Below are 24,439 nucleotides of genomic sequence, written 5' to 3'. Positions count from 1 at the left end.
AAACCTTTCATGTAAAATGCTAAGATTTAACATTGCATTTTGAACCCATAAAACATTGATTCAACTTTCTTCGAACAAATGTACTTATTGTATGTCGCTTTGTATACAAACGTCTTCTAATGCACTTCATGCAAATGTAAACCACACAAAAATAAAGCATTCATACCGCATTTCGGCTTTCGAGACATTGGCCGAAAACAGGGGAGATGTGGTATTTTTTAACCCATGGCTGGTGAAAAGATGAGCAACGAGGCGTCTTTTATACAGGATTTCAAAACAGTGAATGATAGTGACACCTCGTGGTTCCATTTTGTAATTGATATACCATTCGCTGTTGCCAGCTACACGCCGCTCCACCAATCCGGGGAGACAATACTCGGACTTCGTACTGTCAGCCTATCATTGCCCGGGACCTTTCAAAACAAAGATGGCGTACTTACATTGAATATCTGAAATTCTGAACATATTTTTGCCTCTTTGTTGTAATTTCAGAAACTTCAGGTGAGTTACAAAATAGAATATCAAACGCATTCGTTTAAATCACTGCAGTAACCAAAAACTGTATATTTTCCCGCCGTCCCGTTAGCTATCTTATCCATTATGGAAGTAAATCCGTAACTGCCTCAGTCAGCCACAGCTGTATTCACCGTGCAAAACCAGAACAATTGCCTGCCGTGATTATTTTCATCACATTATAATCTCCCTGTCATGTCTTAACATGTGCTTGTGCTTTCGGTTTTCTCGGGACCACTAGAATGAAGGTGGTCAATTTGAAGCAAGCCATCCTTCAGGCTTGGAAGGAGCGCTGGAGTGACTACCAATGGGCTATTAACATCAAGAAGAATTTGGGAACGAAGGGAGCAACGTGGGATTATCTGAATCTAGCAGGTACGACTAGATTAATGGCTTTATCAATGATTCACAATCTCAACTGCTTAGACCAAGAGCAGATCATGTAACTGGTGGTTTTGTTGTTGGGAATTTCAGAAGCACTTATGGAGCAAGCACTGATAGGACCATCTCCCAACCCTCTTATATTGTCCTACCTCAAATATGCAATAAATTCACAGGTGAGATCCAATGCAGTTCTACATTAACACAATATTGTTTGCACTTGTGCTCCAGACACAATATATAAATATCTAAACCTGCCTTTGTCTCTTCTCAGATGGTGTCTTATTCTAGTGTCCTCACAGCCATCAGCAAGGTGTGGCTATGGGATAAGAATATGGTTGACTACAATGTGTTGAATGAATTTTCCAGATATGTCAGTTGAAATCTTTTCTAATCCAGGTCTGATTTGTTTCCTCTCCAGTTCGATGATTTCTCCCGAGATCTGTGTGTCAAGTCCCTGTTGGAGATCATGGATATGTTCAGCAACCATCTAAGGTACATTGACCAACAAAAAGGTCACACATTCACTTACCCTCATGAGCTCTGTTTTAATGATCGTATTTATATATATAAATTAAGTAGGTGTGGTGGCTATCACCTACCTGACGATTAATGACAGTCGCTCTGGAAGTCACTAATTCATTGTATGTAGTAGGTCATGTATGCATTTACAATGTAAACACTTAAAAAATAAGTGAAATAAAAAATAGTAGACCGTGTCTAATCCTGGGTGACCGTCCTCTACCTCCTCCCTGACTCATGTCTTTAAACCCCACCTGTAGCTGCCATGGGAAGGCGGAGGAGTGCATTGGCCTGTGCCGGGCGCTGCTGAACGTGGTGATGTGGCTGGTGCTGGGCTGCGCCTGGTACTGCGACCGGCTCCGGGAGCTGGGCAGCTCGGCCAGCACGGAGGCCAGCCTCAAGGCCTGCCAGGAGAGGCTCCACAGCCTGGTGAGCAGCATCAAGAACAGGGCCCTGATCCACATCGCCCGGCTGGAGGACCAAGGTAGGGGGTGTGTGTGTGGATGTGGGGGTGGGGGTGTGTGTGCACAAATCTCGGCCTTCTCTTCATGCCTGATGAACAATAAAGTTTTCACGTACATTAACTATTTACATAAGCCGTGATGTGTATATGCGGCATAATCATGCCGCTGAAGAGGCAGATGGGATACTCAACCTTTATAGCCTAGTGAAGATGAGCTTATGCTCCTTCCTTCCTGACATAATGATCTATCTATGTATCTAGAGGATTCACTTTTACTGGAGTTTACTTTTAATGTAAAAGTGGTTCAGCCAATGGCTTAAGGCGGATGAGGGAGATTGGGAAAGTGAGTGCTTATTCTGTAATCCATCAATGTTTTAGAGGAGTTTGTTTTTTTAGGTTATTTACCTGATACAACTGAATCCCTTCATCTTATCCAAAGCAACCTGTATTCAAGTACTAAGGTGCATTTCAACTTTTGCTTGAAGCCCTGACTTCTATCGAGATGAATCATCAATACATATAAAAGATAGTGATAAATCTATGTCTATGATTGTAGTTCAACCACTATGGATGCAGTAAGAACACTGTGTCTTTATAAACGTAAATAGGCTATTAGCCTCCGCCATGTCCTACAACTTGTACCGTGGCCATGGTTACTATGACAAAGATACCCGAAAGTGATCGGTTAAATAAATGTATTCGCTGGCCGGAGCCATACAAAATCGACCTTGGTGCGAATAAAATTTATGTTGCGTATTGTATGTGTACAGTCCGTTTCAACTCAAAGATTTGTAATTATTTTTTGATTGTGTGAAAAGATCGTGACAAAAAATTGCGTTCAATGTAAAAGGACCTTACAAAGCGAGTCATGAGTCACTCCCCTCCATCATCATGGACCATGCAGCAGCGTAATATCATGTCATTATGTGCCTATTATTTACTTTGGTAGAATGCCCTCTAGTGGACGGAACGTTTGATAGTGGCCGTGGCAATGCATAAGCCTGTGTATACAGAGTATAAATACATAGTAAATATTAATGATAGGTTTTAAGCATTATAATTTTGGATATTATCAAAAGGAATGGGATTATATTGGAAGATTGACAGCTCTAGTGTGTTTTCTTGTTGTTATAACTTAGCTATAACATTATTTTGCATTCATCATGTAGACTCTTCAACCTTAACAAATTGCAGTGAAAACATTAGGGTGCTTGTATTAGGGCATCTTGCTCAAGGTTGCTTCCAGATACTTTTACTTGTTTCCGTGTTACATTATGTAAATCTGAACAGGACCCCAGCTGTTCATGTATATATGCAGTGCACTCAATCACAATCAACTCTAACTTCCCGTCTGGCCTCTCCTCCTCACCACGGTGGTCTGCCCACAGGATCCTGGAGCAACGTGGAGCAAGCCATCGTCAAACTGACAGAAGGCATCGGCAGCGTGACCAATCAGACCCTGAAGAGTAAACTGGAGGAGAGCGTCTCGCTGGTGAAGGGGTGAGTATTGACGAGCATCCTCTGTGCCCTCCTACTGTTTACCGTCTGGTGCTGGTGTTGAACTAGAGGCGGTTTTATACTGCTGCATTGAAAAGCTGATGGGGGGGGGTTTGTGGTGGGTCCTCCGATCAACCCATGTCACCACACACAGAGGCCGTCGCTCACGTGCCCCTCTCCAAAGATTCCACTGCCTGCAACAACGGAGGGGAGAACAAATCTCTCGACACATGACGATTCCGGCGGCCCCCCACACCCGTCCGCGCTCTCGTTCGCCGCAGAGGTATAATTGAAGTCGGTGTCCGCAGGATCCCCCACATGCTGACGGCGCAGAGCCCGCCCCCGGCCCAGCCCTCCTTCCCCTCGGTCCACGCCTTCATCATGCTGGAGGGGACCATGAACCTGACGGGGGAGACCCAGCCGCTGGTGGAGCAGCTCATGATGATCAAGAGGATGCAGGTGAGTGTTCACACGCCGCACCGAAACCACGCCAGGCGACAGCCCACCACACGAGCTACACCACACCGCAGACCACCAGACGACAGCACCAGACACCCCCCCCCGGCACGGAACTACACCGCACCGGACAACAACGCAGATATACCACATCACACCACGCCAGAGACGACACAGCACCACACCACACTAGAAAATAAATCTTTCGTTTTAAATTAGAGCAAGTAAAGTGGGAAGGTGGGGTCGTGGAGCACTAGTAAAGTATTTCAAACACTACATCACACCATCAGAGGTGACACGAAGAGGCTGCTCTGTTTTTGGTTTTTGCGGCAGGATAGTCTTGTGTGTTTTGTTACTTTGAACAAGATGCCTAACGCCTAGGCCCTCTGGATTCAGTCCAAAAGCTAGGGAGGTACTCTATTATTGAATATATATTTTGTTGAAATTGCCTTGTGCCCCGACAGTAGTCAGTAAATCAATAAAGTATCTATGGCTGTCGGAGGCCTTTAATAATCTCTTCCAATCCTTTCATTCGGCCTGAATGGAATGACTGGATGGCCTGTCTGTCTACCTACATACCCGTCTCCTCTCGCACACTGTGCCCGTCCCCTCATCACGCATAACTAGAGTCTCACACAAGACTAGGCAGACCTGTCGCTAAAGCTAGCGATGTGTTTGGGGAAAGTGGGAGGGAGAGGTGAGAGTTTTTCTGTTGGATACCTTCAAAAATCGAGCTCTCTTGACTTCAAAGTCAAATTTAATTGCATTTGATTTGCATCACAGTAGCGGGTCTCAAAGGACTTCACAGGCACACATCATGGCACACCAGCTAAAACCTTAGAAGGGCGATTTTAAAAACCCTAAAAAAGACTCAACTTAAATTCACACGTAGCAGACGAACACCAAAGTCCAGCCGGATGAAAGGTCATCCACAAGGTCAGCGCTCGTCTCCCCGCCCCTTCCTGACTCTGCCTGTGTGGCTCCTCCCACAGCGTATCCCCACGCCCCTCTTTGTGCTGGAGATCTGGAAGGCCTGCTTCACTGGCCTCATCGAGTCGCCCGAGGGCACGGAGGAGCTGAAGTGGACCGCCTTCATGTTCCTCAAGGTGGGTTCCTCACATGGGTTCCTTCGCCCCCGGCACCCCGTTTGGCCATACGGGGCCATCGGGGGCCAGGTTCCTTTGAAGGTGACATTATGCGACCAGCTGGGAGTGTGATTAGCCATTACAAGCCGTTTGAAATTCGGGCTTTCCCTGTGTTTTGTGTATCCACCAAGATGTATGCTGGATAGATCAGTCTACCAGCCTACCCAGTGGACTGTGGCAATTATTGCTCATCTATCCAGCATACATCTAAGTGGACACTCACATTTGTGATGTCACTAAAACACAGGGAAAGGCAGATTTTCAAACAGCTTGTAATGGCTAATCACACTCGCATGTTGTGGCATAATATCACCCCTTTAAGATAAAGTGCCACGTAGAGGCCTCTTGAAAGGCTGATGGGTTAGTGACTGGGGTCTAATGACTTAATTGCCTTTAGGATCTTTAAATCATTTGGTTCATTTGATCGTTTAAGTCTTTAAAAGGTCAAAGTGATGTTTTCTGTTAGTTTGATTAGTCTGTGGAATAACAAAGTATTGTTTTTGTATCACAAAAAATTTATGTTCTTGTTTTCTTGACCAAAATATCAGCAAACGCTTGAAATATGTACCTGATACATAACTCATGCGTTCAGTCATTCATCGTAAAACACTGACTCAACTCTGACCTAACCATTGAATTAGCTTCTGCACCGTAGTGTCAATGACGCACCGCCCCTCCCATGAACAGAAGGTTATCAACCGCGGCCAACGCCGCAACAGAACCTGGGTAGATTTACTGTGACACGCCAGGGCCAGTCATCACTGAACACTCTTATCGGCCCCCCTCTTTCACAACCTCATCAGACTGCCGCACTCCCCTCCCCCGGGGTCTGTTTGCTGGGTGACCCCCAGGCCTGACCTTCCAGGGGCCTGTTGAGGCAACACGCTTGCTCCTCTCTTGCTATTCCATCACCCAACGTATTCATTCATTCTTATGATGAATAAATAGGGTTATACAATCATCATGTGATTGATCATATGATTGTCATTATTCTTGTAACTATTATTTATTTATAGAAAATAATACTGTTTTCTTTCAGGGAACGATTCTGATCAGACATCCTATTAGGGCTTAATGGGATTCTGTGCAATACTCCTGTAAATTACCGTGGTATCATTTAGTATGTGGTGGTTCTACTTTATTTCTTTACAGATCCCTCAAGTGCTTCTCAAGCTAAAGAGCCCTCAGAGTGATAAAGGACAGGTAGGCTTGCTCCCCTATACAGCCATGCACGCACGCACGCACGCACGCACGCATGCACACACATTCACCTCCTGCCCACCATATGACCCTAATGAATAAGTGAGTAGCCCTCACTCGAGATACCATGACTGAAGAGAAAAAGTGCTGAGGGCGATGGTAAAATCCAATCCCACTGTCAGGCATCCATCACGGCCTGTCAACCGCCTCTCTCTTGCCCTCCAGGAGTTCATGGACGACGTCAACGTGGCGTTTGAATACCTGCTGAAGCTCACGCCGCTGTTGGACAAGGCAGACCAGAGATGCAAGTGAGTGAAGATGCGTACAGCATTACTACACCCCTTAGTTTGCCTACCAGCTGGTTCAGTCCGCTGGACTGGCCAGCTTGTACACTGATTTAACCATAGTACAGTTGATGAAATGGCATAACTCACCTGGGGGTATAATAGAGGTCCTTTTTAAGCCTTGGTCTTGAACGAAGCTCAAATCGCTCTCTCTTCCACACTGACATATTGGCCAGATTAAGAACCACTTCATCTTGTACAATCTTTAGGCTTTGGTTCACCTCTGATTAAAAATCATGACATTTCTTGTCTTAAGCATCTCTGAAGATGGTTAGCATAGAAGGACTCCATCTGTGACTTGCTCTTTACAGGGCTTAGAGTGGGGTAATATCATTGGGGCCTGTGAAGGCCTTTAAGCCAGTCATTGATTAAGGGCTATACAAATAGCTACAGAAGGGTCTTGATGTGTGTGTGTGTGTGTGTGTGTGTGTTTGTGTTGTGCAGCTGCGACTGTCTGAACATGCTGTTACAGGAGTGCAACAAGCTGGGTCTGCTCTCTGATTCACACGCAGCCAACCTCAGCTCCAAGCGGTACTCCCCCCCACCCCCACACCCAACTCCCTCCACCACTCACCCATAAACACAGTGCAAGAATGCAACCTCGAGCCCAACACTAATCCCCTACATCCTGCCCCTTCCATTCCCCTCCGTCTCCTCCTGTCCATCTCTATCGCTGTCTCTTTCTTTCTTGTCTCTCCCTTCCTGGGGTTCCCCCCCCCGCCCCCCCCCCTCCCGTGGAACGTGTGCTCCTGGGCGGCGGGCAGGGAGTACGCCCCGCGGCTGAAGACCACAGAGAACGCCAACATCCAGCCCAACCCGGGGCTGATCCTGCGGGCCGAGCCCACTGTCACCAACATCCTCAAGGTAAGGGCCTCTGCCCTCCAGGGCTCCAGGGCTCCAGGCTGCTAGGACACCTGTCTGCTCTCTCACCTGGAGGGAGTGAGCTGTGGAGCCCCGTACCTACTTTTCTTTTTGTGGTTGTGTTTGTGAATGAATGATTTTTTTTTCATTCATTCACAAATGAATGAATTAATAAAAATGAAACATAGAAAAACTAAACCCCAAAACCGAATAAAAGACCCTGCTGTCACCATTTCTTCTTTTGAACTACACTTCCATCAGGGGTATTGCACCTTCCGTCAATCTCAAGTCAAACCCCGTGCACCCTACAGCGTTGACCCCCTCCCTCCCTTGTGCATCAGACCGTTGACGCAGACCACTCCAAGTCTCCGGAGGGGCTTCTGGGGGTCCTGGCCCACATGCTGTCGGGGAAGAGCCTGGATCTGCTGCTGGCCGCCGCCGCCGCCACCGGAAAGCTCAAGTCCTTCGCCCGCAAGTTCATCAAGTGAGTCATGGTGACGCCGTTATCGTCTTCATCACAGTTCAGAGGTCAAGGGAGTCCTGCATCGCCCGTGGTGCTCCCAGTCTCTTCCCTTTCCGTACAGACGGCGTTCTCTTCAATCTTTTGGATGATTCTGAAATGTGGCAACAACAACTGTCGACCTTTTTGATTACGTAGCTGTGGTTGTCCCACACTGCGATTGCTATTCACGCTCTGGCCTGTTCTTGCTCCATCAGACTCAACGAGTTTCCCAAGCACATCAGCGGAGAGGGCTGTGAGTACTCATGGTTCATATTAACACCTCTTTTCCACATGTGGCGTGGGAGGGATTTTAATGGTCTTCTCCCTCTCTCTCTCTCTCTCTCTGTGTCTGTGTCTCTGTCTCTGTCGCTGTCTCTCTCCCTCCTCCTGCCTCTTTTTCCCAACCCCCCAGCCAAGTCGGCGTCGGTCCGAGCCCTGCTCTTTGACATCTCCTTCCTCATGCTGTGCCATGTGGTCCAGACCTACGGCTCTGAGGTCAGCCTAAATGCACTCTTCTACACTTTTCATTGCGTGTGTGTGTGTCCTACACTCTCTTGTAGCAGTAGGCCGCTGCCTCATGTCCACCCTTACTGGTCAGCTCCGATCACCAGAGGTAGATGTTGTTTAATTCAGAGGGGGCAAAGTGTTACTAGCCGAGCAGCTACTGAACGCTGAGGTCAGAGCTCTCCCTAGTGTTTGTGTGGGTGGGAGGTGACGCATGGTCTATCCCGTTTGGCCTGGTTAATCAAGTACTCCCAACCCCGCTGTCCATTGAGCCTGACTCAGGTCGGGCTGCATACACCAGTCATCACACACACACACACACACACACACACACACACACACACACACACACACACACACACACACACACACACACACACACACACACACACACACACACACACACACACACACACACACACTCCACATGGCGTCGGGACCCAGGAGGTGTTGGCTAAGTTAGAATGACCTTGAGGACATCCTACGGTTTACTCTCTGGATACGGCCACTAGATGTCCACAGTGACCATGTTTCTTTTTGGCCGATTGACTTATCAAATAAAATGTATTAAATGCTGTTTGATGCCGATAAAGTTATTCTGCTGAATCTTCAGTTAATGCTGATTTAGTTATTTTAATTACTTATTTAGTTAGCTGCATTACTATTTCCTACTGTATTAAAAATATCGAAAATGTAAGTTGCCATGCAAAATCGATATTTATATACGAATAATTTCATATCGTATACAGTCAACCAGGTAGCCCGGGTTCCCTTAACAAAACTCTGAATGCCCGGGGTCTCTTTAGGTGATCCTGTCTGAGCCCAGCCCCTCAGGGGAGACCCCCTTCTTCGAGACCTGGCTGCTGACCTGCATGCCGGAGGAGGGCAAGATCCTGAACCCGGACCACCCCTGCTTCCGGCCCGAGTCGGGCAAGGTGGAAAGCCTGGTGGCGCTGCTCAACAACTCCTCGGAGATGAAGCTGGTGTGAGTAGAGCCACAGAGTCTCACGCGGAGCTCACCGAGACCTCAGCCGGGAGCCCCCTTCATGGGAGACCGCTGACCGATGGGCCTTTCACACATGCACCGCACAGCCGGAGATCATCTGCACCAGACGTGTTCACACGTATCAGAGATACCCCGGATACTTGAGACACCTGGGTTGAGTGTGTAGGAGGAAGTGTTTTGTTTAGAAGACATCAAAGGGAGTGTAAAGCTGACACTTTTGTGCTATCAATACTGCATTTATTAAGACATATCCGCAATAGCAGCAGAAGTAAATTATAAAAAACACAGGAAAGAAGAGAAAAGTACGAAGCGGCTACAATCAGCTGCTGGTTTCAAGTCACACACATGATAGAAACGTCGTCAACCTACAAAGTAGTTAGTTGTGATTTCTCTGGCTCTCTGTTTCTCCGGACTTGACCCTGGGAGCCTACCCGGGATGCATGTGTGAAATTGGAAAAATCGCATAAAAGTTTTGTGTTTATGAACAGTCGTGAGGGAACTACTACTGCTGGTACTTAGTGGGGCGCTATGCATATGTTCACCGGGTCATTCATGCAACATCGATGGGTCAAAGTTGGGGTCGCAATCATCTCAGACCTGATGTCCCATCTCTTTGCTCCCCACGCCAGTCAGATGAAATGGCACGAGATTTGCCTCAGCACGCCGGCGGCCATCTTGGAGGTGCTGAACGCCTGGGAGAACGGCGCTCTGACTGTCGAGGCTGTGCAGGTTTGAGGACAAACCCCCCCCCCCCCCCCCCCCCCCCAGACACCCCATCTCCATTCTTCCTTCCATCCTTTGCTTTTACCAAAGTCAACCGCTCACACATTATAAGTGAATTCCGATGGGATGACTAGATACCACAAGGCTATTATATATGTCTGATTCATTGTTCGGGATGGGCTTTACAGACAGGATGTATTGCTTATCATTGGAGTTTTGCAATGTACATTTCTCTCTTCCGAGGCCACACTGTTACTAGAATGACGCTCATCCGTTGTCAATACCTCAAGATTTTTTTCTTCGTATTAATGTGTGCTCATGCAAGGGTTTTTGTTGAATTTTCTTTTTTTCCGTGTAGCTTCCCTATTCTATTTGAAGACATGCCATACGTTTCAGAGTCAGAGTTGCATGGAACCACAAAAGACACACACGCACACAAACATCAAACTTACCACCAATTCCTTCTAGGGGTGGGTCAGAGTATCAGATTATTCGATTATTCGTTCCACATTTTTTCCCATTCAAATATAACGTTTTTCACAAGCCATAACTTTGTTTCCCTGGTAATGCCTGAGGGTTTGACTAATACAATAGGGGGATTATTTGTTTATCAACACGGCGGATGTGCGAGCAGAATGATCGCAAAAAGAACATTTGTTTGACCGGTTGCCATGGTTATCTCTGTGTTGTTAATTTGTAGTTGCGGTTTTAATTAGCGATGTTGTCAGCTTACTGTTACATTAAACTGTAATCAGAAAACGTGGTTATATGCTATAGACCCTATAGTATCTGTGGTATAAAGGCTGGGACGAATTTCAAATTATAAATATGTACACTTTATGTTGAAAGTATGGACCGTCGCGATACCCATTGAAACGAATGGCGCAGTGATTATTCTTCAAAACGAGAGCTGGTAAATTGTGAAAAATGAATTTAACTGTAATCAGACAACACGGTTATATGCTATAGACCCTGGAGTATCTGTGGTATAAAGGCTGGGACGACCTTGGCTACAACTTGGCAACAGGAGGTCTTCTAGTCCGCTCAGCTATGAGCCAGAGAGCTAACGTTATGGATTGTACATATTTATGATTCGAAATTCGTCCCAGCCTTTATACAACAAATACTCTAGGTTCTATAGCATATAACCGCGTTGTCTGCAGTTTAATTCATTTTTCACAATTTACCAGCTCTCATTCTGAAGACCGAATCACCGCGCCATTCGTTTCATTGGAATTCGCGACGGTCTATACTTTCAACATAAAATGTACATATTTAGCATTTCAAATTCGTCCCAGCCTTTATACCACAGATACTATAGGGTCTATAGCATATTTAGCGTTTTCTGATTACAGTTTAATGCATTTTTCACAACAGACAATTTGATTAGAACTACTTGGTAGGTAGTTGTTTTTTTGCGTTTAAGATATTAAGTGATTTCTTGCCGTTGATCCATGGCTGCCTTTGTGAATGTCGGCACACATCGAATAATCAATTATTCGAACCACCCACTGATTATCTGACCATGAAAAATTTGAGTTATTCACAACCCTACTTCCTTCCCCCTCTTTCATTATTCTACGCCCTATCCTCGTACTGACTCTCTCTCCCCCCCCCCGCCCCCTCCGTCTCCTGGCCCACGCTCCCCCATCGGTGTGCAGAGGATCACAGACAACATCAAGGGGAAGGTGTGCAGCATGGCCATCTGCGCCGTGGCCTGGCTGGTGGCCCACGTGCGCATGCTGGGCCGGGACGAGCGCGAGAAGCCCCAGACCATGATCCGTCAGCTGGTGCTGCCCCTGTTCGGCGAGAACACCCTGCAGTTCTACAACGAACGGTACGGGACCCCCGCTCCGTGGAGCCGCCGGTTCAGGGGGCTGGACTCCCGGCTAAACGGTTATGAGGCCGTATGTTTCGTGTTACGTATGATTTTTTTTTTGCATCCAACCACTGCATGCCACCTGCTTTCTTATGACGTGGATCTTGAAACCGGGTCTTAGGTCAAAAGCATGACGGATGACCTACAGAGAGTAGTAAAACCGCACTTAATGTGCCCCAACTTCCTCCGGAAATATTGTGACAGATGGGTTGAAGTGGTAATGCTGCTTCCCCAGGATCCCTTCATCATCGTGTTCCTCAGAAAGGCAGAGGCAGATCTCCCTCTAAGAACTCGGTTTAATATTGTGCCTCAAACCCACTTCCACTTTGTGATTACCCCATGAGTCTCATCAACAAAGAACATTAGTGCACATCCTCTGATAGTTTCCCCCTCCTTGTGTACATGACACACATAATGTTGACAGGTCCAGACAAAGTCCACATCCCACTCGAGTTCTCCAGCCCGACCCGGGGCTTTTGGGTCTCGTTAATAAATAACTTTGGTTCAACATCCCAGCATGTTTCATCACCTATTGCGGGCTTTCCCTGATGTCTTGATGTGTGCCGCCAGCTGTTAATGCCACGGTTCTGATGGCATATCCCGAACAAGTCTGTATCTTTGTCGGTTTCGAGTTTGGTGAAATTATTATCAACTCACGGGCCAGGCCGGTCGCAGAGGCTACTGCTACGGGCTCGGCCCGGGTCGAGCTCCAATGTTGTGGGGGTGGGGGTGGGCCCTATTGATAACTCTCCCCCCTCGCCTCACTGCAGGGTGGTGATCATGAGCTCCATCCTGGAGCACATGTGCGCCGACGTCTTCCAGCAGACGGGCCTGCTTCTGCGCTCCACCCTGGAGGGCCAGGAGCCCATCCCCTACCGCAACCTGCTGCCCGCCAAGGAGCCCATCCACGAGGCCCTCCGCCGGCAGTTCCAGGCGGTGCTGCGCAAGGGCTGGGTGGACAGCCGCGCCCTGCATCTCTTCGAAAGCCTGCTGCACATCGGAGGGGTCTTCTGGTTCACCAACAACCTGGTCAAGGTGGGTCTTCTGGTTCACCAACAACCTGGTCAAGGTGGGTCTTCTAGTTCACCAACAACCTGGTCAAGGTGGGTCTTCTGGTTCACCAACAACCTGGTCAAGGTGGCTCTTTTGAGTCACCCACAACCTGGTCAAGGTGGGTCTTCTGGTTCAACAACAACCTGGTCAAGGTGGGTCTTCTGGTTCACCAACAACCTGGTCAAGGTGGGTCCACCCCGCTCCCAACGGCAGTGCAGAACCCAGCGTGATGTATTGGTTGTGGGTCGGGATGAGGTTCGCTTCATCCTGCGTGTTCACCCATGCGTGTTACAGGGCAGAGTATTAAACAAATTATTAGGTGAGTGCTTCATGAAGTGCTCAACTATTGTTCTTAGGTTGTATTCTTTCTATCTTTCTTTCTTCCTTATTGTTCTCTTCAAACTTTGGGATCTCCTTCCTAAACTTTTCATTCAAATATTCATATTAGCTTGGAATTGCGTGCTTCTTTGCATAATTTTTATATATTTTATACTTTTTAAGATATTCTACTTTTAATTGTTTAGAATGGAACCTGGAACCGTCACCTTATCGTGGTGGAGAGGTTTGCGTGTCCCTGTGAACCTGAGGGCTGTGTTGTCTGGAGCCTTGTGCTCCTGGTAGGGTCTCTCATGGCAGAGTGGTCTCAGGCGAGGGGCCAGACTAAGAATGGTTCAAAAATCCTCAATGAATATCGAAAAAAGAGGAGATGTGACCCGGCCCGGAGGAAGCCCGGGGCCCCCGTCTGGAGCTAGGCCCAGACGGAGGGCTCGATGGCGAGCGCCTGGTGGCCGGGTTTGCCACGGAGCCCGGTCGGGCACAGCCCGAACAAACTACGTGGCACCCCCCCTCTCTTCATCTCATGGGCCCACCACCTGTGGGAAGACCCGTTGGGGTCGGGTGCGCAGCCACATGGGTGGCAGCGAAGGTCAGGGGTCTCGACGGACCAGACCCGGGCGGCAGAAGCTAGCTCTGGGGACGTGGAACGTCACCTCGCTGTGGGGAAAGGAACCAGAGCTTGTGAGGGAGGTGGAGCGCTATCAGTTAGATCTGGTGGGGCTTACCTCCACGCACAGTCTCAGCTCTGGTACCGTACTCCTGGATAAGGGTTGGACTCTATTCTTCTCCGGAGTTGCCAAGGGCGTGAGGCGCCGGGCGGGTGTGGGGATACTCATAAATCCCCGGCTGAGCGCCGCGGTGTTGGAGTTTGCCCCGGTAGACGAGAGGGTCGCCTCCCTGCGCCTAAGGGTTGTAGGGGGGAAAACTCTGACTGTTGTTTGTGCGTATGCACCAAACAGCAGTTCAGAGTACTCGGCCTTCTTGGAGACCCTGAATGGAGTCCTGTATGGGGCTCCAGTAGGGGACTCCGTAGTTCTGCTGGGTGACTTCAACGCCCACGTGGGCAACGATGGAGACACCTGGAGAGGCGTGGTGGGGAGGAACGGCCTCCCTGATCTAAACCCGAACGGTCGTTTGTTATTGGACTTCTGTGCTAGTCATGGATTATCCATAACAAACACCATGTTCGAACATAAGGGTGCTCATAAGTGTACCTGGTACCAGAGTACCCTAGGCCGAAGATCAATGATCGATTTTGTGATCGTGTCATCTGATCTGAGGCCGCATGTTTTGGACACTCGGGTAAAGAGAGGGGCGGAACTGTCAACCGACCACCATCTGGTTGTGAGTTGGATCAGGGAATGGGGGAAATTTCCGGATAGACCTGGTAAGCCCAAACGCGTAGTGCGGGTGAACTGGGAACGTCTGGAGGAGGCCCCCGTCCTAGGTATCTTCAACTCACACCTCCGGCGGAGTTTTTCTAGCATTCCTGTGGAGGTTGGGGACATTGAGCCGGAGTGGGCTGTGTTCAAAGCCTCCATTGCTGAAGCTGCGGTGGCTAGCTGTGGCCTCAGGGTCTTAGGCTCCTCAAGGGGCGGTAACCCTCGGACACCGTGGTGGACACCGGTGGTCAGGGAAGCCGTCCGATTGAAGAAGGAGGCCTTCCGGGATATGATATCCTGGAGGACTCCTGACTCGGTTGCAGGGTACCGACAGGCCCGAAGGGCTGCAGCTGCTGCCGTGTCGGAGGCTAAGCAGCGGGTGTGGGAGAAGTTCGGAGAGGCCATGGAGAAGGACTTTCGGTCGGCACCAAAGTGTTTCTGGAAGACTATCCGGCACCTCAGGAGGGGGAAACGGGGAACCGTCCAAGCTGTGTACAGTAAGGAGGGGACTCTGTTGACCTCAACTGAGGAGGTCGTCGGACGTTGGAAGGAACACTTTGAGGAACTCCTGAACCCGAATAACACGCCCTCTATGTTGGAGGCAGAGCTCGAGGTTGATGGTGTTTCGTCGTCAATTTCCCTGGTGGAGGTCACTGAGGTAGTCAAACATCTCCGCAGTGGCAAAGCCCCAGGGATTGATCCAGCCAGAAATGCTAAAGGCTCTGGGTGTTGAGGGGCTGTCATGGTTGACACGCCTATTCAACATCGCGTGGGAGTCGGGTACAGTGCCAAAGGAGTGGCAAACCGGGGTGGTGGTTCCCCTGTTCAAAAAGGGGGACCAGAGAGTGTGTGCCAATTACCGGGGTATCACACTTCTCAGCCTCCCTGGTAAAGTCTACTCCAAGGTACTGGAAAGGAGGGTTCGGCCGATCGTCGAACCTCAGATTGAAGAGGAACAATGCGGTTTTCGCCCCGGACGTGGAACTACGGACCAGCTCTTCACTCTCGCAAGGATCCTGGAGGGGGCCTGGGAGTATGCCCATCCGGTCTACATGTGTTTTGTGGATCTGGAGAAGGCGTATGACCGGGTCCCCCGGGAGAAACTGTGGGAGGTGCTGCGGGAGTATGGGGTAAAGGGGTCTATCCTCAGGGCCATCCAATCCCTGTACTCCCAAAGCGAGAGCTGTGTTCGCGTCCTCGGCAGCCAGTCAGTTTCGTTCTCGGTGGGTGCTGGGCTCCGCCAGGGCTGCGCCTTGTCACCAATCCTGTTTGTGATATACATGGACAGGATATCGAGGCGTAGTCGTGGTGGGGAGGGGTTGCAGTTCGGTGGTCTGAGGATCTCGTCACTGCTTTTTGCGGATGATGTGGTCCTCATGGGATCATCGGCCTGTGACCTTCAGCACTCACTGGATCGGCTGGCGGCCGAGTGTGAAGCGGCTGGGATGAGGATCAGCACCGCTAAATCTGAGGCCATGACTCTTAGCAGGAAACCGATGGATTGCTTACTCCGGGTAGGAAATGAGTCCTTAGCCCAAGTGAAGGAGTTCAAGTACCTCGGGGTCTTGTTCGCGAGTGAGGGTACTATGGAACGTGAGATTGGCCGGAGAATCGGAGCAGCGGGGGCGGTATTGCGTTCGCTTTACCGCACCGTTGTGACGAAAAGAGAGCTGAGCCGCAAGGCAAAGCTCTCGATCTACCGGTCGATTTTCGTTCCTATCCTCACCTATGGTCATGAGGGCTGGGTGATGACCGAAAGGACGAGATCGCGGGTACAAGCGGCCGAGATGAGTTTTCTCAGAAGGGTGGTTGGCGTCTCCCTTAGGGATAGGGTGAGAAGCTCAGCCATCCGTGAGGAACTCGGATTAGAGCCGCTGCTCCTTTACTTAGAAAGGAGTCAGCTGAGGTGGTTCGGGCATCTGGTAAGGATGCCCACTGGGCGCCTTCCTTGGGAGGTGTTTCAGGCACGTCCAGTGGGGAGGAGACCTCGGGGAAGACCCAGGACTAGGTGGAGAGATTATATCTCAACACTGGCCTGGGAACGCCTCGGGATCCCCCCGTCAGAGTTGGTCAATGTGGCCCGGGAAAGGGAAGTCTGGGGCCCCCTGCTTGAGCTGCTCCCCCCGCGACCCGACCCCGGATAAGCGGAAGAAAATGAGATGAGATGATGAGATGAGAATGGAAGTAGCCGTCCGCCCATTCTCTGACACTAAATACTCCAGACTTCGTAACTTGGTCAATATTTTATTGTAAACCTTTGTTCAAAGGTTTAACAAATCAACATACTTGTATCTTCAATAATCTGGAAATAGAATTTCGATAACCTTAATACTTTTTTCAGAATCACAGTTTAAGTTCCATTTCGGCTTGTTTTCAGTTTGTCTCATTGATTTACTCTGAGGTGTCAGCGTGAGGACGTGCAGGCAGTGTTGCCAGATTGGGCAGTTGTTCTCACTAAATTGGACTACTTTTTACGACGTTCAGGCAGTGTTGCCCGATTTTCCCGCACAACTGGATTACTTTTAATAAAGTTAGGCAGGAAGAATTAGCATTAGGCAAGTAGGTACAATTTCGGCTGTTAAAAAAAAATAAAATGCCGGGATTATTATAATTCTTTCCACAAGCATCAATCAATACCATACCTTTCATAAGGCATATCGTTTGTGCAGCTAGTACCACTATTACTACTACTAGGCCTAAAATTATTTTTTCTTTTTTTTTTAAAGCTCATAAAATAATTTGGGTCGCACATAAATTGACAGGGTCGGTCGGAAACCGGAACCAAACAAATCTTTTTTTTAGGCCCTACCATTACTACTAAAGCTAGTACTACTACTGCTACCATCTTCAGCACTTTGCTTCTTCAGATAATGCAATTTAGCAATTCGACTTCGGCTTCCAGGTTTTTTAGCAGTTCACTGCAATACATTTGACTGACAAGGTTCCTCGGAATGAGGAAGAAAGTGTACCACACTGACTGTAGACCATGTGAAGACGTAAGATAAGCATTGTGAACAGGCCCTGACACAACAACTTCCATTCCCAGGAACTGCTGAAGGAGACGAGGAAGGAGTGGGCCCATCGCGTGGTGGAGCTGCTCTACAGCATCTTCTGCCTTGACACACAGCAGATCACCCTGACCCTCCTGGGGACCATACTGCCCAACCTGCTCACAGACCCTGCCCACTGGCACAGCCTGGCAGACCCCCCGGGCAAGGCCCTGGCCAAGTAAGGCACCGGACGACCACTTTCACTTTCAGTGGAAAGGGGTTTGTGTTTCACACACCGGGAGCTGCTTTTCAGGTTGATGAGCAAAAAAAAAAAAGCAACATTTGTTGACTTTCCTTCCTTTAAGGATCTGATGCTTTAGGTATGCATTGTAGAATGAGTTGAATTGTTTGCTGATTTGCTTTTATTAGATATGTGAACATTACAAAATATGAAAAATGTAGAATTAAATTATTTTCAACATGGACTGATCCTGTTGGACCACAGTGAAGGTGCTGTCCCGTTACCCCGGTTACGGTGGGCGATTTGGTTGTCCTGACGGTGTTGTTGTGATGGTGGTTTCCAGGCTTTCGGTGTGGTGCGCACTCAGCTCCTTCTCCACCCACCACAAGGGTCAGGCCTCCGCCCGCCAGCGCAAGAGGCAGCGGGAGGACATCGAGGTAAACATGGCAACATAATGCAGTCTGTTTGTTTATTGTGAGCATCCCTGCTCACTGTTGAAAGAGGCTTGGTCCAAAGAGGCTTGGTCGTCAAGACCAAACCTCTTTGGACTCTTTGGACCTCCTTCCGAAGACCGAGACCATGTTACTTACATGTTAAACGTAAATAACTAAACAATAAGAGACGATACGTTAGCATTAGATACTGGGGTACCGTGCAGTAGTGTATGTTTCTGAAGTTATACTTGAAGCTCATCTTTAAAACATGACTCAGTGTTTGTAGGCCTGATTGACCCCTCTATATACTCTTCTCTATTATCGATAAACACTTGGTTGCTAAAGGAAGAAAATCACGTTTTGGGCGTTCCAATTTCATCCAACAAATGTCCCACTGTGTCTTAAACCATGTTGCCATGGCAGTGTGAGTCTTAAGGGAATTTATTTGTGTACGGCTGTTGTCATGCTCTTGTCTGGTACGCCTCATTTCTGAAGAAAAGGGGTTAATTTTAGAAACTGTTATCACAATGGAAAGTTGTGAAACCTGACTGATGGTAACCTGTGTACATTTGTTATCAAAATGGAAAGTTGTGAAACCTGATGGTAACCTTTGTGAAAAACTATATATATATATATATATATATATATATATATATATTGTTTTTAAATCCTCCATAAACCCTCATGTTAATATTATCTAACCACCTGTGTTTCCTAGTAAATGTACACAAAGGTTACCATCAGGTTTCACAACTTTCCATTGTGATAACAAATGTACGTGTGTGTATATATATGGGAATGGAACAAAGATTATGATATTGTTTTATTTTATGAATAAGACTATTTTGACGACTGAAAAGGTATTCTCCCAAAATAAAATGAACGAAATCTAAACCGAGAATGGGAATGTAAACATTGTTATAGCAGAGGTAAAACATGATTATAGGCCATGTTATTTCCCAGTGTGTAGGGAGGAACAGGTCACTAGGGGAGGGGGGGAACAAACTGATTTGTTTTCCGAATATATTGATATAATCGGAGGAATAGCATATTGATGAGCAACCTACATAGACAGGTTAATTTCTGTCCCTATTTTGAAAAGGTATGGCCATGTCAACAAAATAATTTCGGCGAAAGTACTATGATACAATATAGTATGGAAAGGTCTGGGAACGCCTGGGAATTAAGACGAGGTAAGGATAGAGATATACCTTTTGTGAGGACATCAGTGACAAAACATCAGGGTCTCTGGGGGAGTGTGTATTCTGATGTGTGTGTGTGTATGTTTGTTGCACCTCCAGGACTACAGCAGCCTGTTCCCCCTGGATGACACCCAGCCCTCAAAGCTCATGCGCCTGCTCAGCTCCAACGAGGACGAGCCCGTCACCCTCTCCAGCCCAGGTGAGTCATCCCCAGGTCCACCAGGCTGCTGAAGGGAGACTGGTGTTTACACGCTGGAATCCCCCCTTCTCCATACGCTACTTCATCAAGAAAGAAGTAGCGTAAGGCCACAATGTATAGCCCCCATCCACATCGAGGCTTGAACGCAGTACCTCCAATTATTTTTGTGTCAGCATTTATCCTGTCTTATTTAAGCAATATCACACGAGAGGGAGTGCTGTGGTACTGAATATCAGCATGACTGTGATTCGGTCGTAGACACAAGGCCGTAGACCGAGTCCCGAAGATAATCACAGCTGTGCTGATATTCAGTACAATAGCATGACCTCGAGTGGGATATTGTTTTGATACAACAGTTCTACAAACAGTAATATTCTTTGGTTTATTTAATGATTTATTTGGCTCCGCCAACACAAATACAGTAGTTACGCAACTGGACTGGGACCGAACTCTTGCCAAGCAACACATAAACACACTAGCTAGTTAACAACATTAACGCTGATAAGAATACCTGTAAAGCGGAGTGATACATGTATAGTTAAAAGTCCCAGTGCTGTTATACTTTATATCAGCACTCATTGAATGCCTCTTGTCTAATCAAATTACTTGGTCGGAACTAACTGAACTAACTGTCGCCCCTTAATCACTGTTAAGGGGCGTTGTCCGGCCCCGACGCGTAGCGGAGGGCCGGCGACCCCCTTCACAGTGGTATAATGAGCACATGCCACTGACTGAAGTGATCTATTGCTTTTATACAACGGTTACTGTTATGGCGAAACGAAAGTCAGACACACTACATTTAAAAAGAAACCAACTGTTATGGCGAAACTAAAGTCAGACACACTACATTTAAAAAGAAACCAAGAAAGTCAAAGTAGCCGTTTTATTAAAGACTACCAAAAAGTAGTCCCTCCTGGCTGCCGCTATGCATCGACGGTCGCTATGCAACACACTTTAGCGTCCCTCCGAGAGAAGGGTCCGATAGAGCGGTTCGCCGGCAATTTATCCTATGGAGCAGTTCACTCGCCGATTTTAGGCTTCAGTGAACTGTGCTATTTATTTTATACAACTGTTAAAATTATGGCAAAATGACTCCACACACACACACTAGTAAAAACACGGTTGTATTCTTTGACACTTTCCACTTCAAGGCGCGGAATGATACTTTCACAAAATGATTGGGTGTCATAGCAGTTATGTATATGCTCATTATACAACAGTTAGGAACCAATCAGATCGCTGGATTCAGGCCCCCCGTTGTATAATGTAGTATATTTTATAGTATAGTTATAGTATATCTTAATTTTTTTGCATGTTTCTATCCATTCTTAATTTGTATCACTGCCAGAACTTTCTGTTGTACCCGAATTTGCCCTAATTTTAAAGAATGTCTTATCTTATATTTTTGGGCGGGGCGTGCAACCTGACCTGGCCATGACATCATCTTGCGCTACTGAAGAGTTTTTAATAGTAGTGACACTACACTCATGATTTATGATGAGAATTTGATTCATGGGGTCTTCTCTTACCTCCCAGTACAGGCAGAGTCGGAGGTCACTGATTATGGTAAAACCTCACTCAAAGAGCCCCTCTGAAATTCTACCTTAAACCTTTGAGCGAACGGCATCCGATTTACTGTTAGTCTCTGACTCCCTCTTAATTCCCCAGAGGGTCTTCCAAGCGTGAGCACATCTCCCCATTCCTCCGTCAGTAGCAAGTCTGTTCTCGCTGGCGGTGGTAAAACGGTAGCGCTGAGCGCCACGTGTCACTCTCTGCACACCTCTTGTTGTGCCGTCAGGCCTGAACATGTGCGCTGCGGTTCAACGCAAATTCAGTGCCCGGTTTTGGACGTCTAAGATCAGAACCAGAGGCAGTCATCCACCGGTACACATCCAATATTCAGTGGAAGAATCTGATTAATACTTTGGCATCAGGTTCGAAAACTCCTTGAGTAAGATGCATGCCCTGCCTTGCTCATTACACAATGCATCCTTGCGCCCAAATACATTTTGGGCATTTCACGTCACGTGACTACATTGTTTATTGCCAGTATTCCCGCCAGTGAGGGGAGTCCATTCATCCCCTCTTTACACATACAGTGAGTTTCTTGGTTGCGTTAGTTTGGAAATTCTTCTGGTCTGTGCCTTTTTTCTGTTGCGTGGATTTACAGTAAACGGGAAATCGGTTGGCATCTGTCATTCTACTTTAAATACGTATAATGGCTTTGAACCTTTTTGAACGTCACATTCCGAAACCACAGAAAGGAAGAAGACACTGCTGAGACTGCTTTCACTTGAAGCCCTCTCAAAATTGTCGCACTGCTTCAAATTAAAACGTATGAGGTTCAATATACTGCAAATTGAGATGAATTGAAGGGCTTTTCGCCGGAAAAACACAAGTACTGACAAATCCGAGTTGTCTCTCACTGCGTCGAAACATTTGCCCAATAGAGGCTACATCGTTGGAGTCGCCCGCTGTCGCTTTGCTTTCCGTCGCTAAGCCTGTGCCTGGGGTTCCCCTCTCTGCCCCCCTCCCCTCCCTGTGCTGCAGGAGACCGGTCCATGAGCAGCTCCCTCTCAGCCTCCCAGCTGCACACGGTCAACATGAAGGAGCCCCTCAACCGCGTGCTGGGTAAGAACCCGTCCGCACCACGGCCCCGTTCCCTGCTCATGACGGGCACTAGGCCAAAAGCTCTTTCTGCGTCGGGGACCCCATTTGCCCTCGATGTGTTTCTCTATTTCAAAGTGAACATTGACGTTCCCTCATATTATACGCAGTCCATCACAGGTACCCAATGTGTGACGTTTGTCTCCACCAATATTCATGCATAGGATCCGAAATAATAACTAATAATAATATATAATATATATATCACTAATAATAATAATTATTATTTTAATTCTGTCACGCTCATTAGTCAAGCATTTGGTAAACAGACACAGGTCAGCGTTGTGTCCCCTTCATTCAGTAGATAAAGGGAAATACCATCTGGAGGTTTACGCAACGCCTGTTGCTTCATGATTTCCGTATCCTGGGGTTGCGTTCCAATATAGAGCTCTAGCGATGACACCGGTGGGACTCCATATGATTGCTGAAGTGAGTCGTTTAATCTCCGAGAAATGTGAAGCATGTGGATTAGTAGATGGATGTCGTAGTATCAGAATTGCATCATTTAGGATAAGGGTGTTATATGTTACACCTCATCTTGATAAATCGATTTAGAAAACCTTATTCCATTCTATTTTTATCTCTTTGGAGACTGACATTCTTTGAAAACTTTCTCCGCACTAATCCTGGTTTCTGATTACATCTCCCTCCCAATTTCTCCCTCTTCCTCTAACTTCTCCTCAGCTAACCTCTTCCTGTTAATCTCGTCCATACTGGGCTCCAAGATGGCCGGGCCCCACACCCAGTTTGTGCACAGCTTCATGGAGGAGTGTGTGGAATGTCTTGAGCAAGGCCACCGGGGAAGCATCCTTCAGTTCCTTCCCTTCACCATGGTGAGTTAAAGGAAGCACATTTTCACTGCTCTAGTCAACCCCCCCCGCCCCCCACCAGCCCTGGTTATTCACTGTCTACCTTGGCTCTTCAGAAGGCTTGGTCACCCAATCAGGTGTTTGGAAATCAGTTTATACTGTTTAAGTATTTCAGAGTGGGAGAGTGTTATAAATATAGTGCACTTACAAGGAGTAGTTATTTAAGAATGACTCAAGCTTGTATTAAACATTTTTTTTCTCACAGACAAGGAAGACGGATGTAGCCAGAGTTACTAATCTGTATTGGGTCAAATCTGAATTCCTGTTGCTAAATCAGCCCTGCACTTACAACAGAGGCACCCTAAAGACCGAAGAACGTCTGTGACCCAAGATAACCTCTTCGGCGCTGCTTTCAACACATTGCTCTTGCTCATACCTGTCCTCCTATTCATCTGTTCACCCCCCCTCCCTCCCTCCCCAGGTGTCTGAGCTGGTGAAGCTGCCTGCCATGGCCAAGCCCAAGGTGGTGCTGGCCATCACAGACCTCACCCTGCCGCTGGGGAGGAGGGTGGCGGCCAAAGCCATATCGGCCTTGTAGCTGGTCAGCTACAAGGGGCTCCCCGGGTCAGCTCAGCACCGCGTAGGGGTTACTAAATGGAAGGAGCGAGCGAAGGGGTGTAAGGTGTGACGGTGCATGCCGTCGTTGTTGCCCTTTTGCGGGTCATGAGACATCTTTTTATAGGGGATTCATGTTTTTGCTTGTTTGTTACCTCTTGTAATCTTTTTTTGTAATAAATAAATGAACTGTAAGGATTGTGTTGTCTGATATGCGTCTGTATTGATGATAATACAGTCTCTTTTGAAATGAAGGTTAGAGATATGCAGAGAATTTTCTAATATAATATTTTTAATAAATATATATGTGCAGCTTGAAAATACGTAAAATGGTAAACAACTAGTATAAATTAGGTACATATTCATCTTAAGGCATGTTAAATATTTCTCTTCACCGCAAATAGTAATTATCTGAGCATCATAACACATGACCATGTGGTTAAACAGTTCAAATAAAAAAAAAAAGTAAAAACACAGTTTGACAATGACCCACAACTCCAACGCAACATCGTCAG

General features: G+C 47.5%; 1 protein-coding gene across 2 annotated transcripts; it reads left to right on the top strand.

The window, feature by feature from the left end:
• Nucleotides 1–370: 370 nt before the first annotated feature.
• med24 (mediator complex subunit 24) lies at nt 371–24,177 on the top strand. Of its 2 annotated transcripts, none has more exons than XM_056577117.1 (26): nt 371–501; nt 755–888; nt 988–1,070; nt 1,169–1,207; nt 1,316–1,389; nt 1,677–1,900; nt 3,268–3,379; nt 3,685–3,835; nt 4,825–4,938; nt 6,130–6,180; nt 6,403–6,485; nt 6,966–7,052; nt 7,286–7,385; nt 7,724–7,866; nt 8,100–8,137; nt 8,297–8,379; nt 9,195–9,373; nt 10,024–10,123; nt 11,779–11,954; nt 12,767–13,031; nt 17,814–17,995; nt 18,342–18,435; nt 19,734–19,833; nt 22,384–22,464; nt 23,185–23,333; nt 23,575–23,776. In XM_056577117.1, the coding sequence occupies exons 2-26, from the start codon at nt 756–758 to the stop codon at nt 23,692–23,694; spliced, it is 2,961 nt and encodes a 986-aa protein (XP_056433092.1). In that variant the 5' UTR covers nt 371–501; nt 755; the 3' UTR covers nt 23,695–23,776. The 2 variants fall into 2 exon arrangements, with proteins under 2 accessions (XP_056433092.1, XP_056433093.1); XM_056577118.1 differs by lacking the exon at nt 23,575–23,776 and adding an exon at nt 23,791–24,177 and having other exon boundaries at nt 373–501.
• Nucleotides 24,178–24,439: the final 262 nt, after the last annotated feature.

Source organism: Gadus chalcogrammus, chromosome 18 (assembly GCF_026213295.1).
Source record: "Gadus chalcogrammus isolate NIFS_2021 chromosome 18, NIFS_Gcha_1.0, whole genome shotgun sequence".
Lineage (NCBI taxonomy): Eukaryota > Metazoa > Chordata > Actinopteri > Gadiformes > Gadidae > Gadus > Gadus chalcogrammus.
The sequence above is the reverse complement of the archived record's forward strand: the minus strand, read 5'-3'. Positions and strand labels throughout refer to the sequence as shown.

What these genes read in the sequence shown, in the direction of transcription:
- med24 (XM_056577117.1), top strand. Translation starts at nt 756, where the DNA reads ATGAAGGTGGTCAATTTGAAGCAAGCCATCCTTCAGGCTTGGAAGGAG. An exon ending in AAGGCAGACCAGAGATGCAA is followed by an intron (nt 6,486 to 6,965) that starts GTGAGTGAAGAT and finishes TGTGTTGTGCAG; the next exon opens with CTGCGACTGTCTGAACATGC. An exon ending in CGTCACCCTCTCCAGCCCAG is followed by an intron (nt 19,834 to 22,383) that starts GTGAGTCATCCC and finishes CCTGTGCTGCAG; the next exon opens with GAGACCGGTCCATGAGCAGC.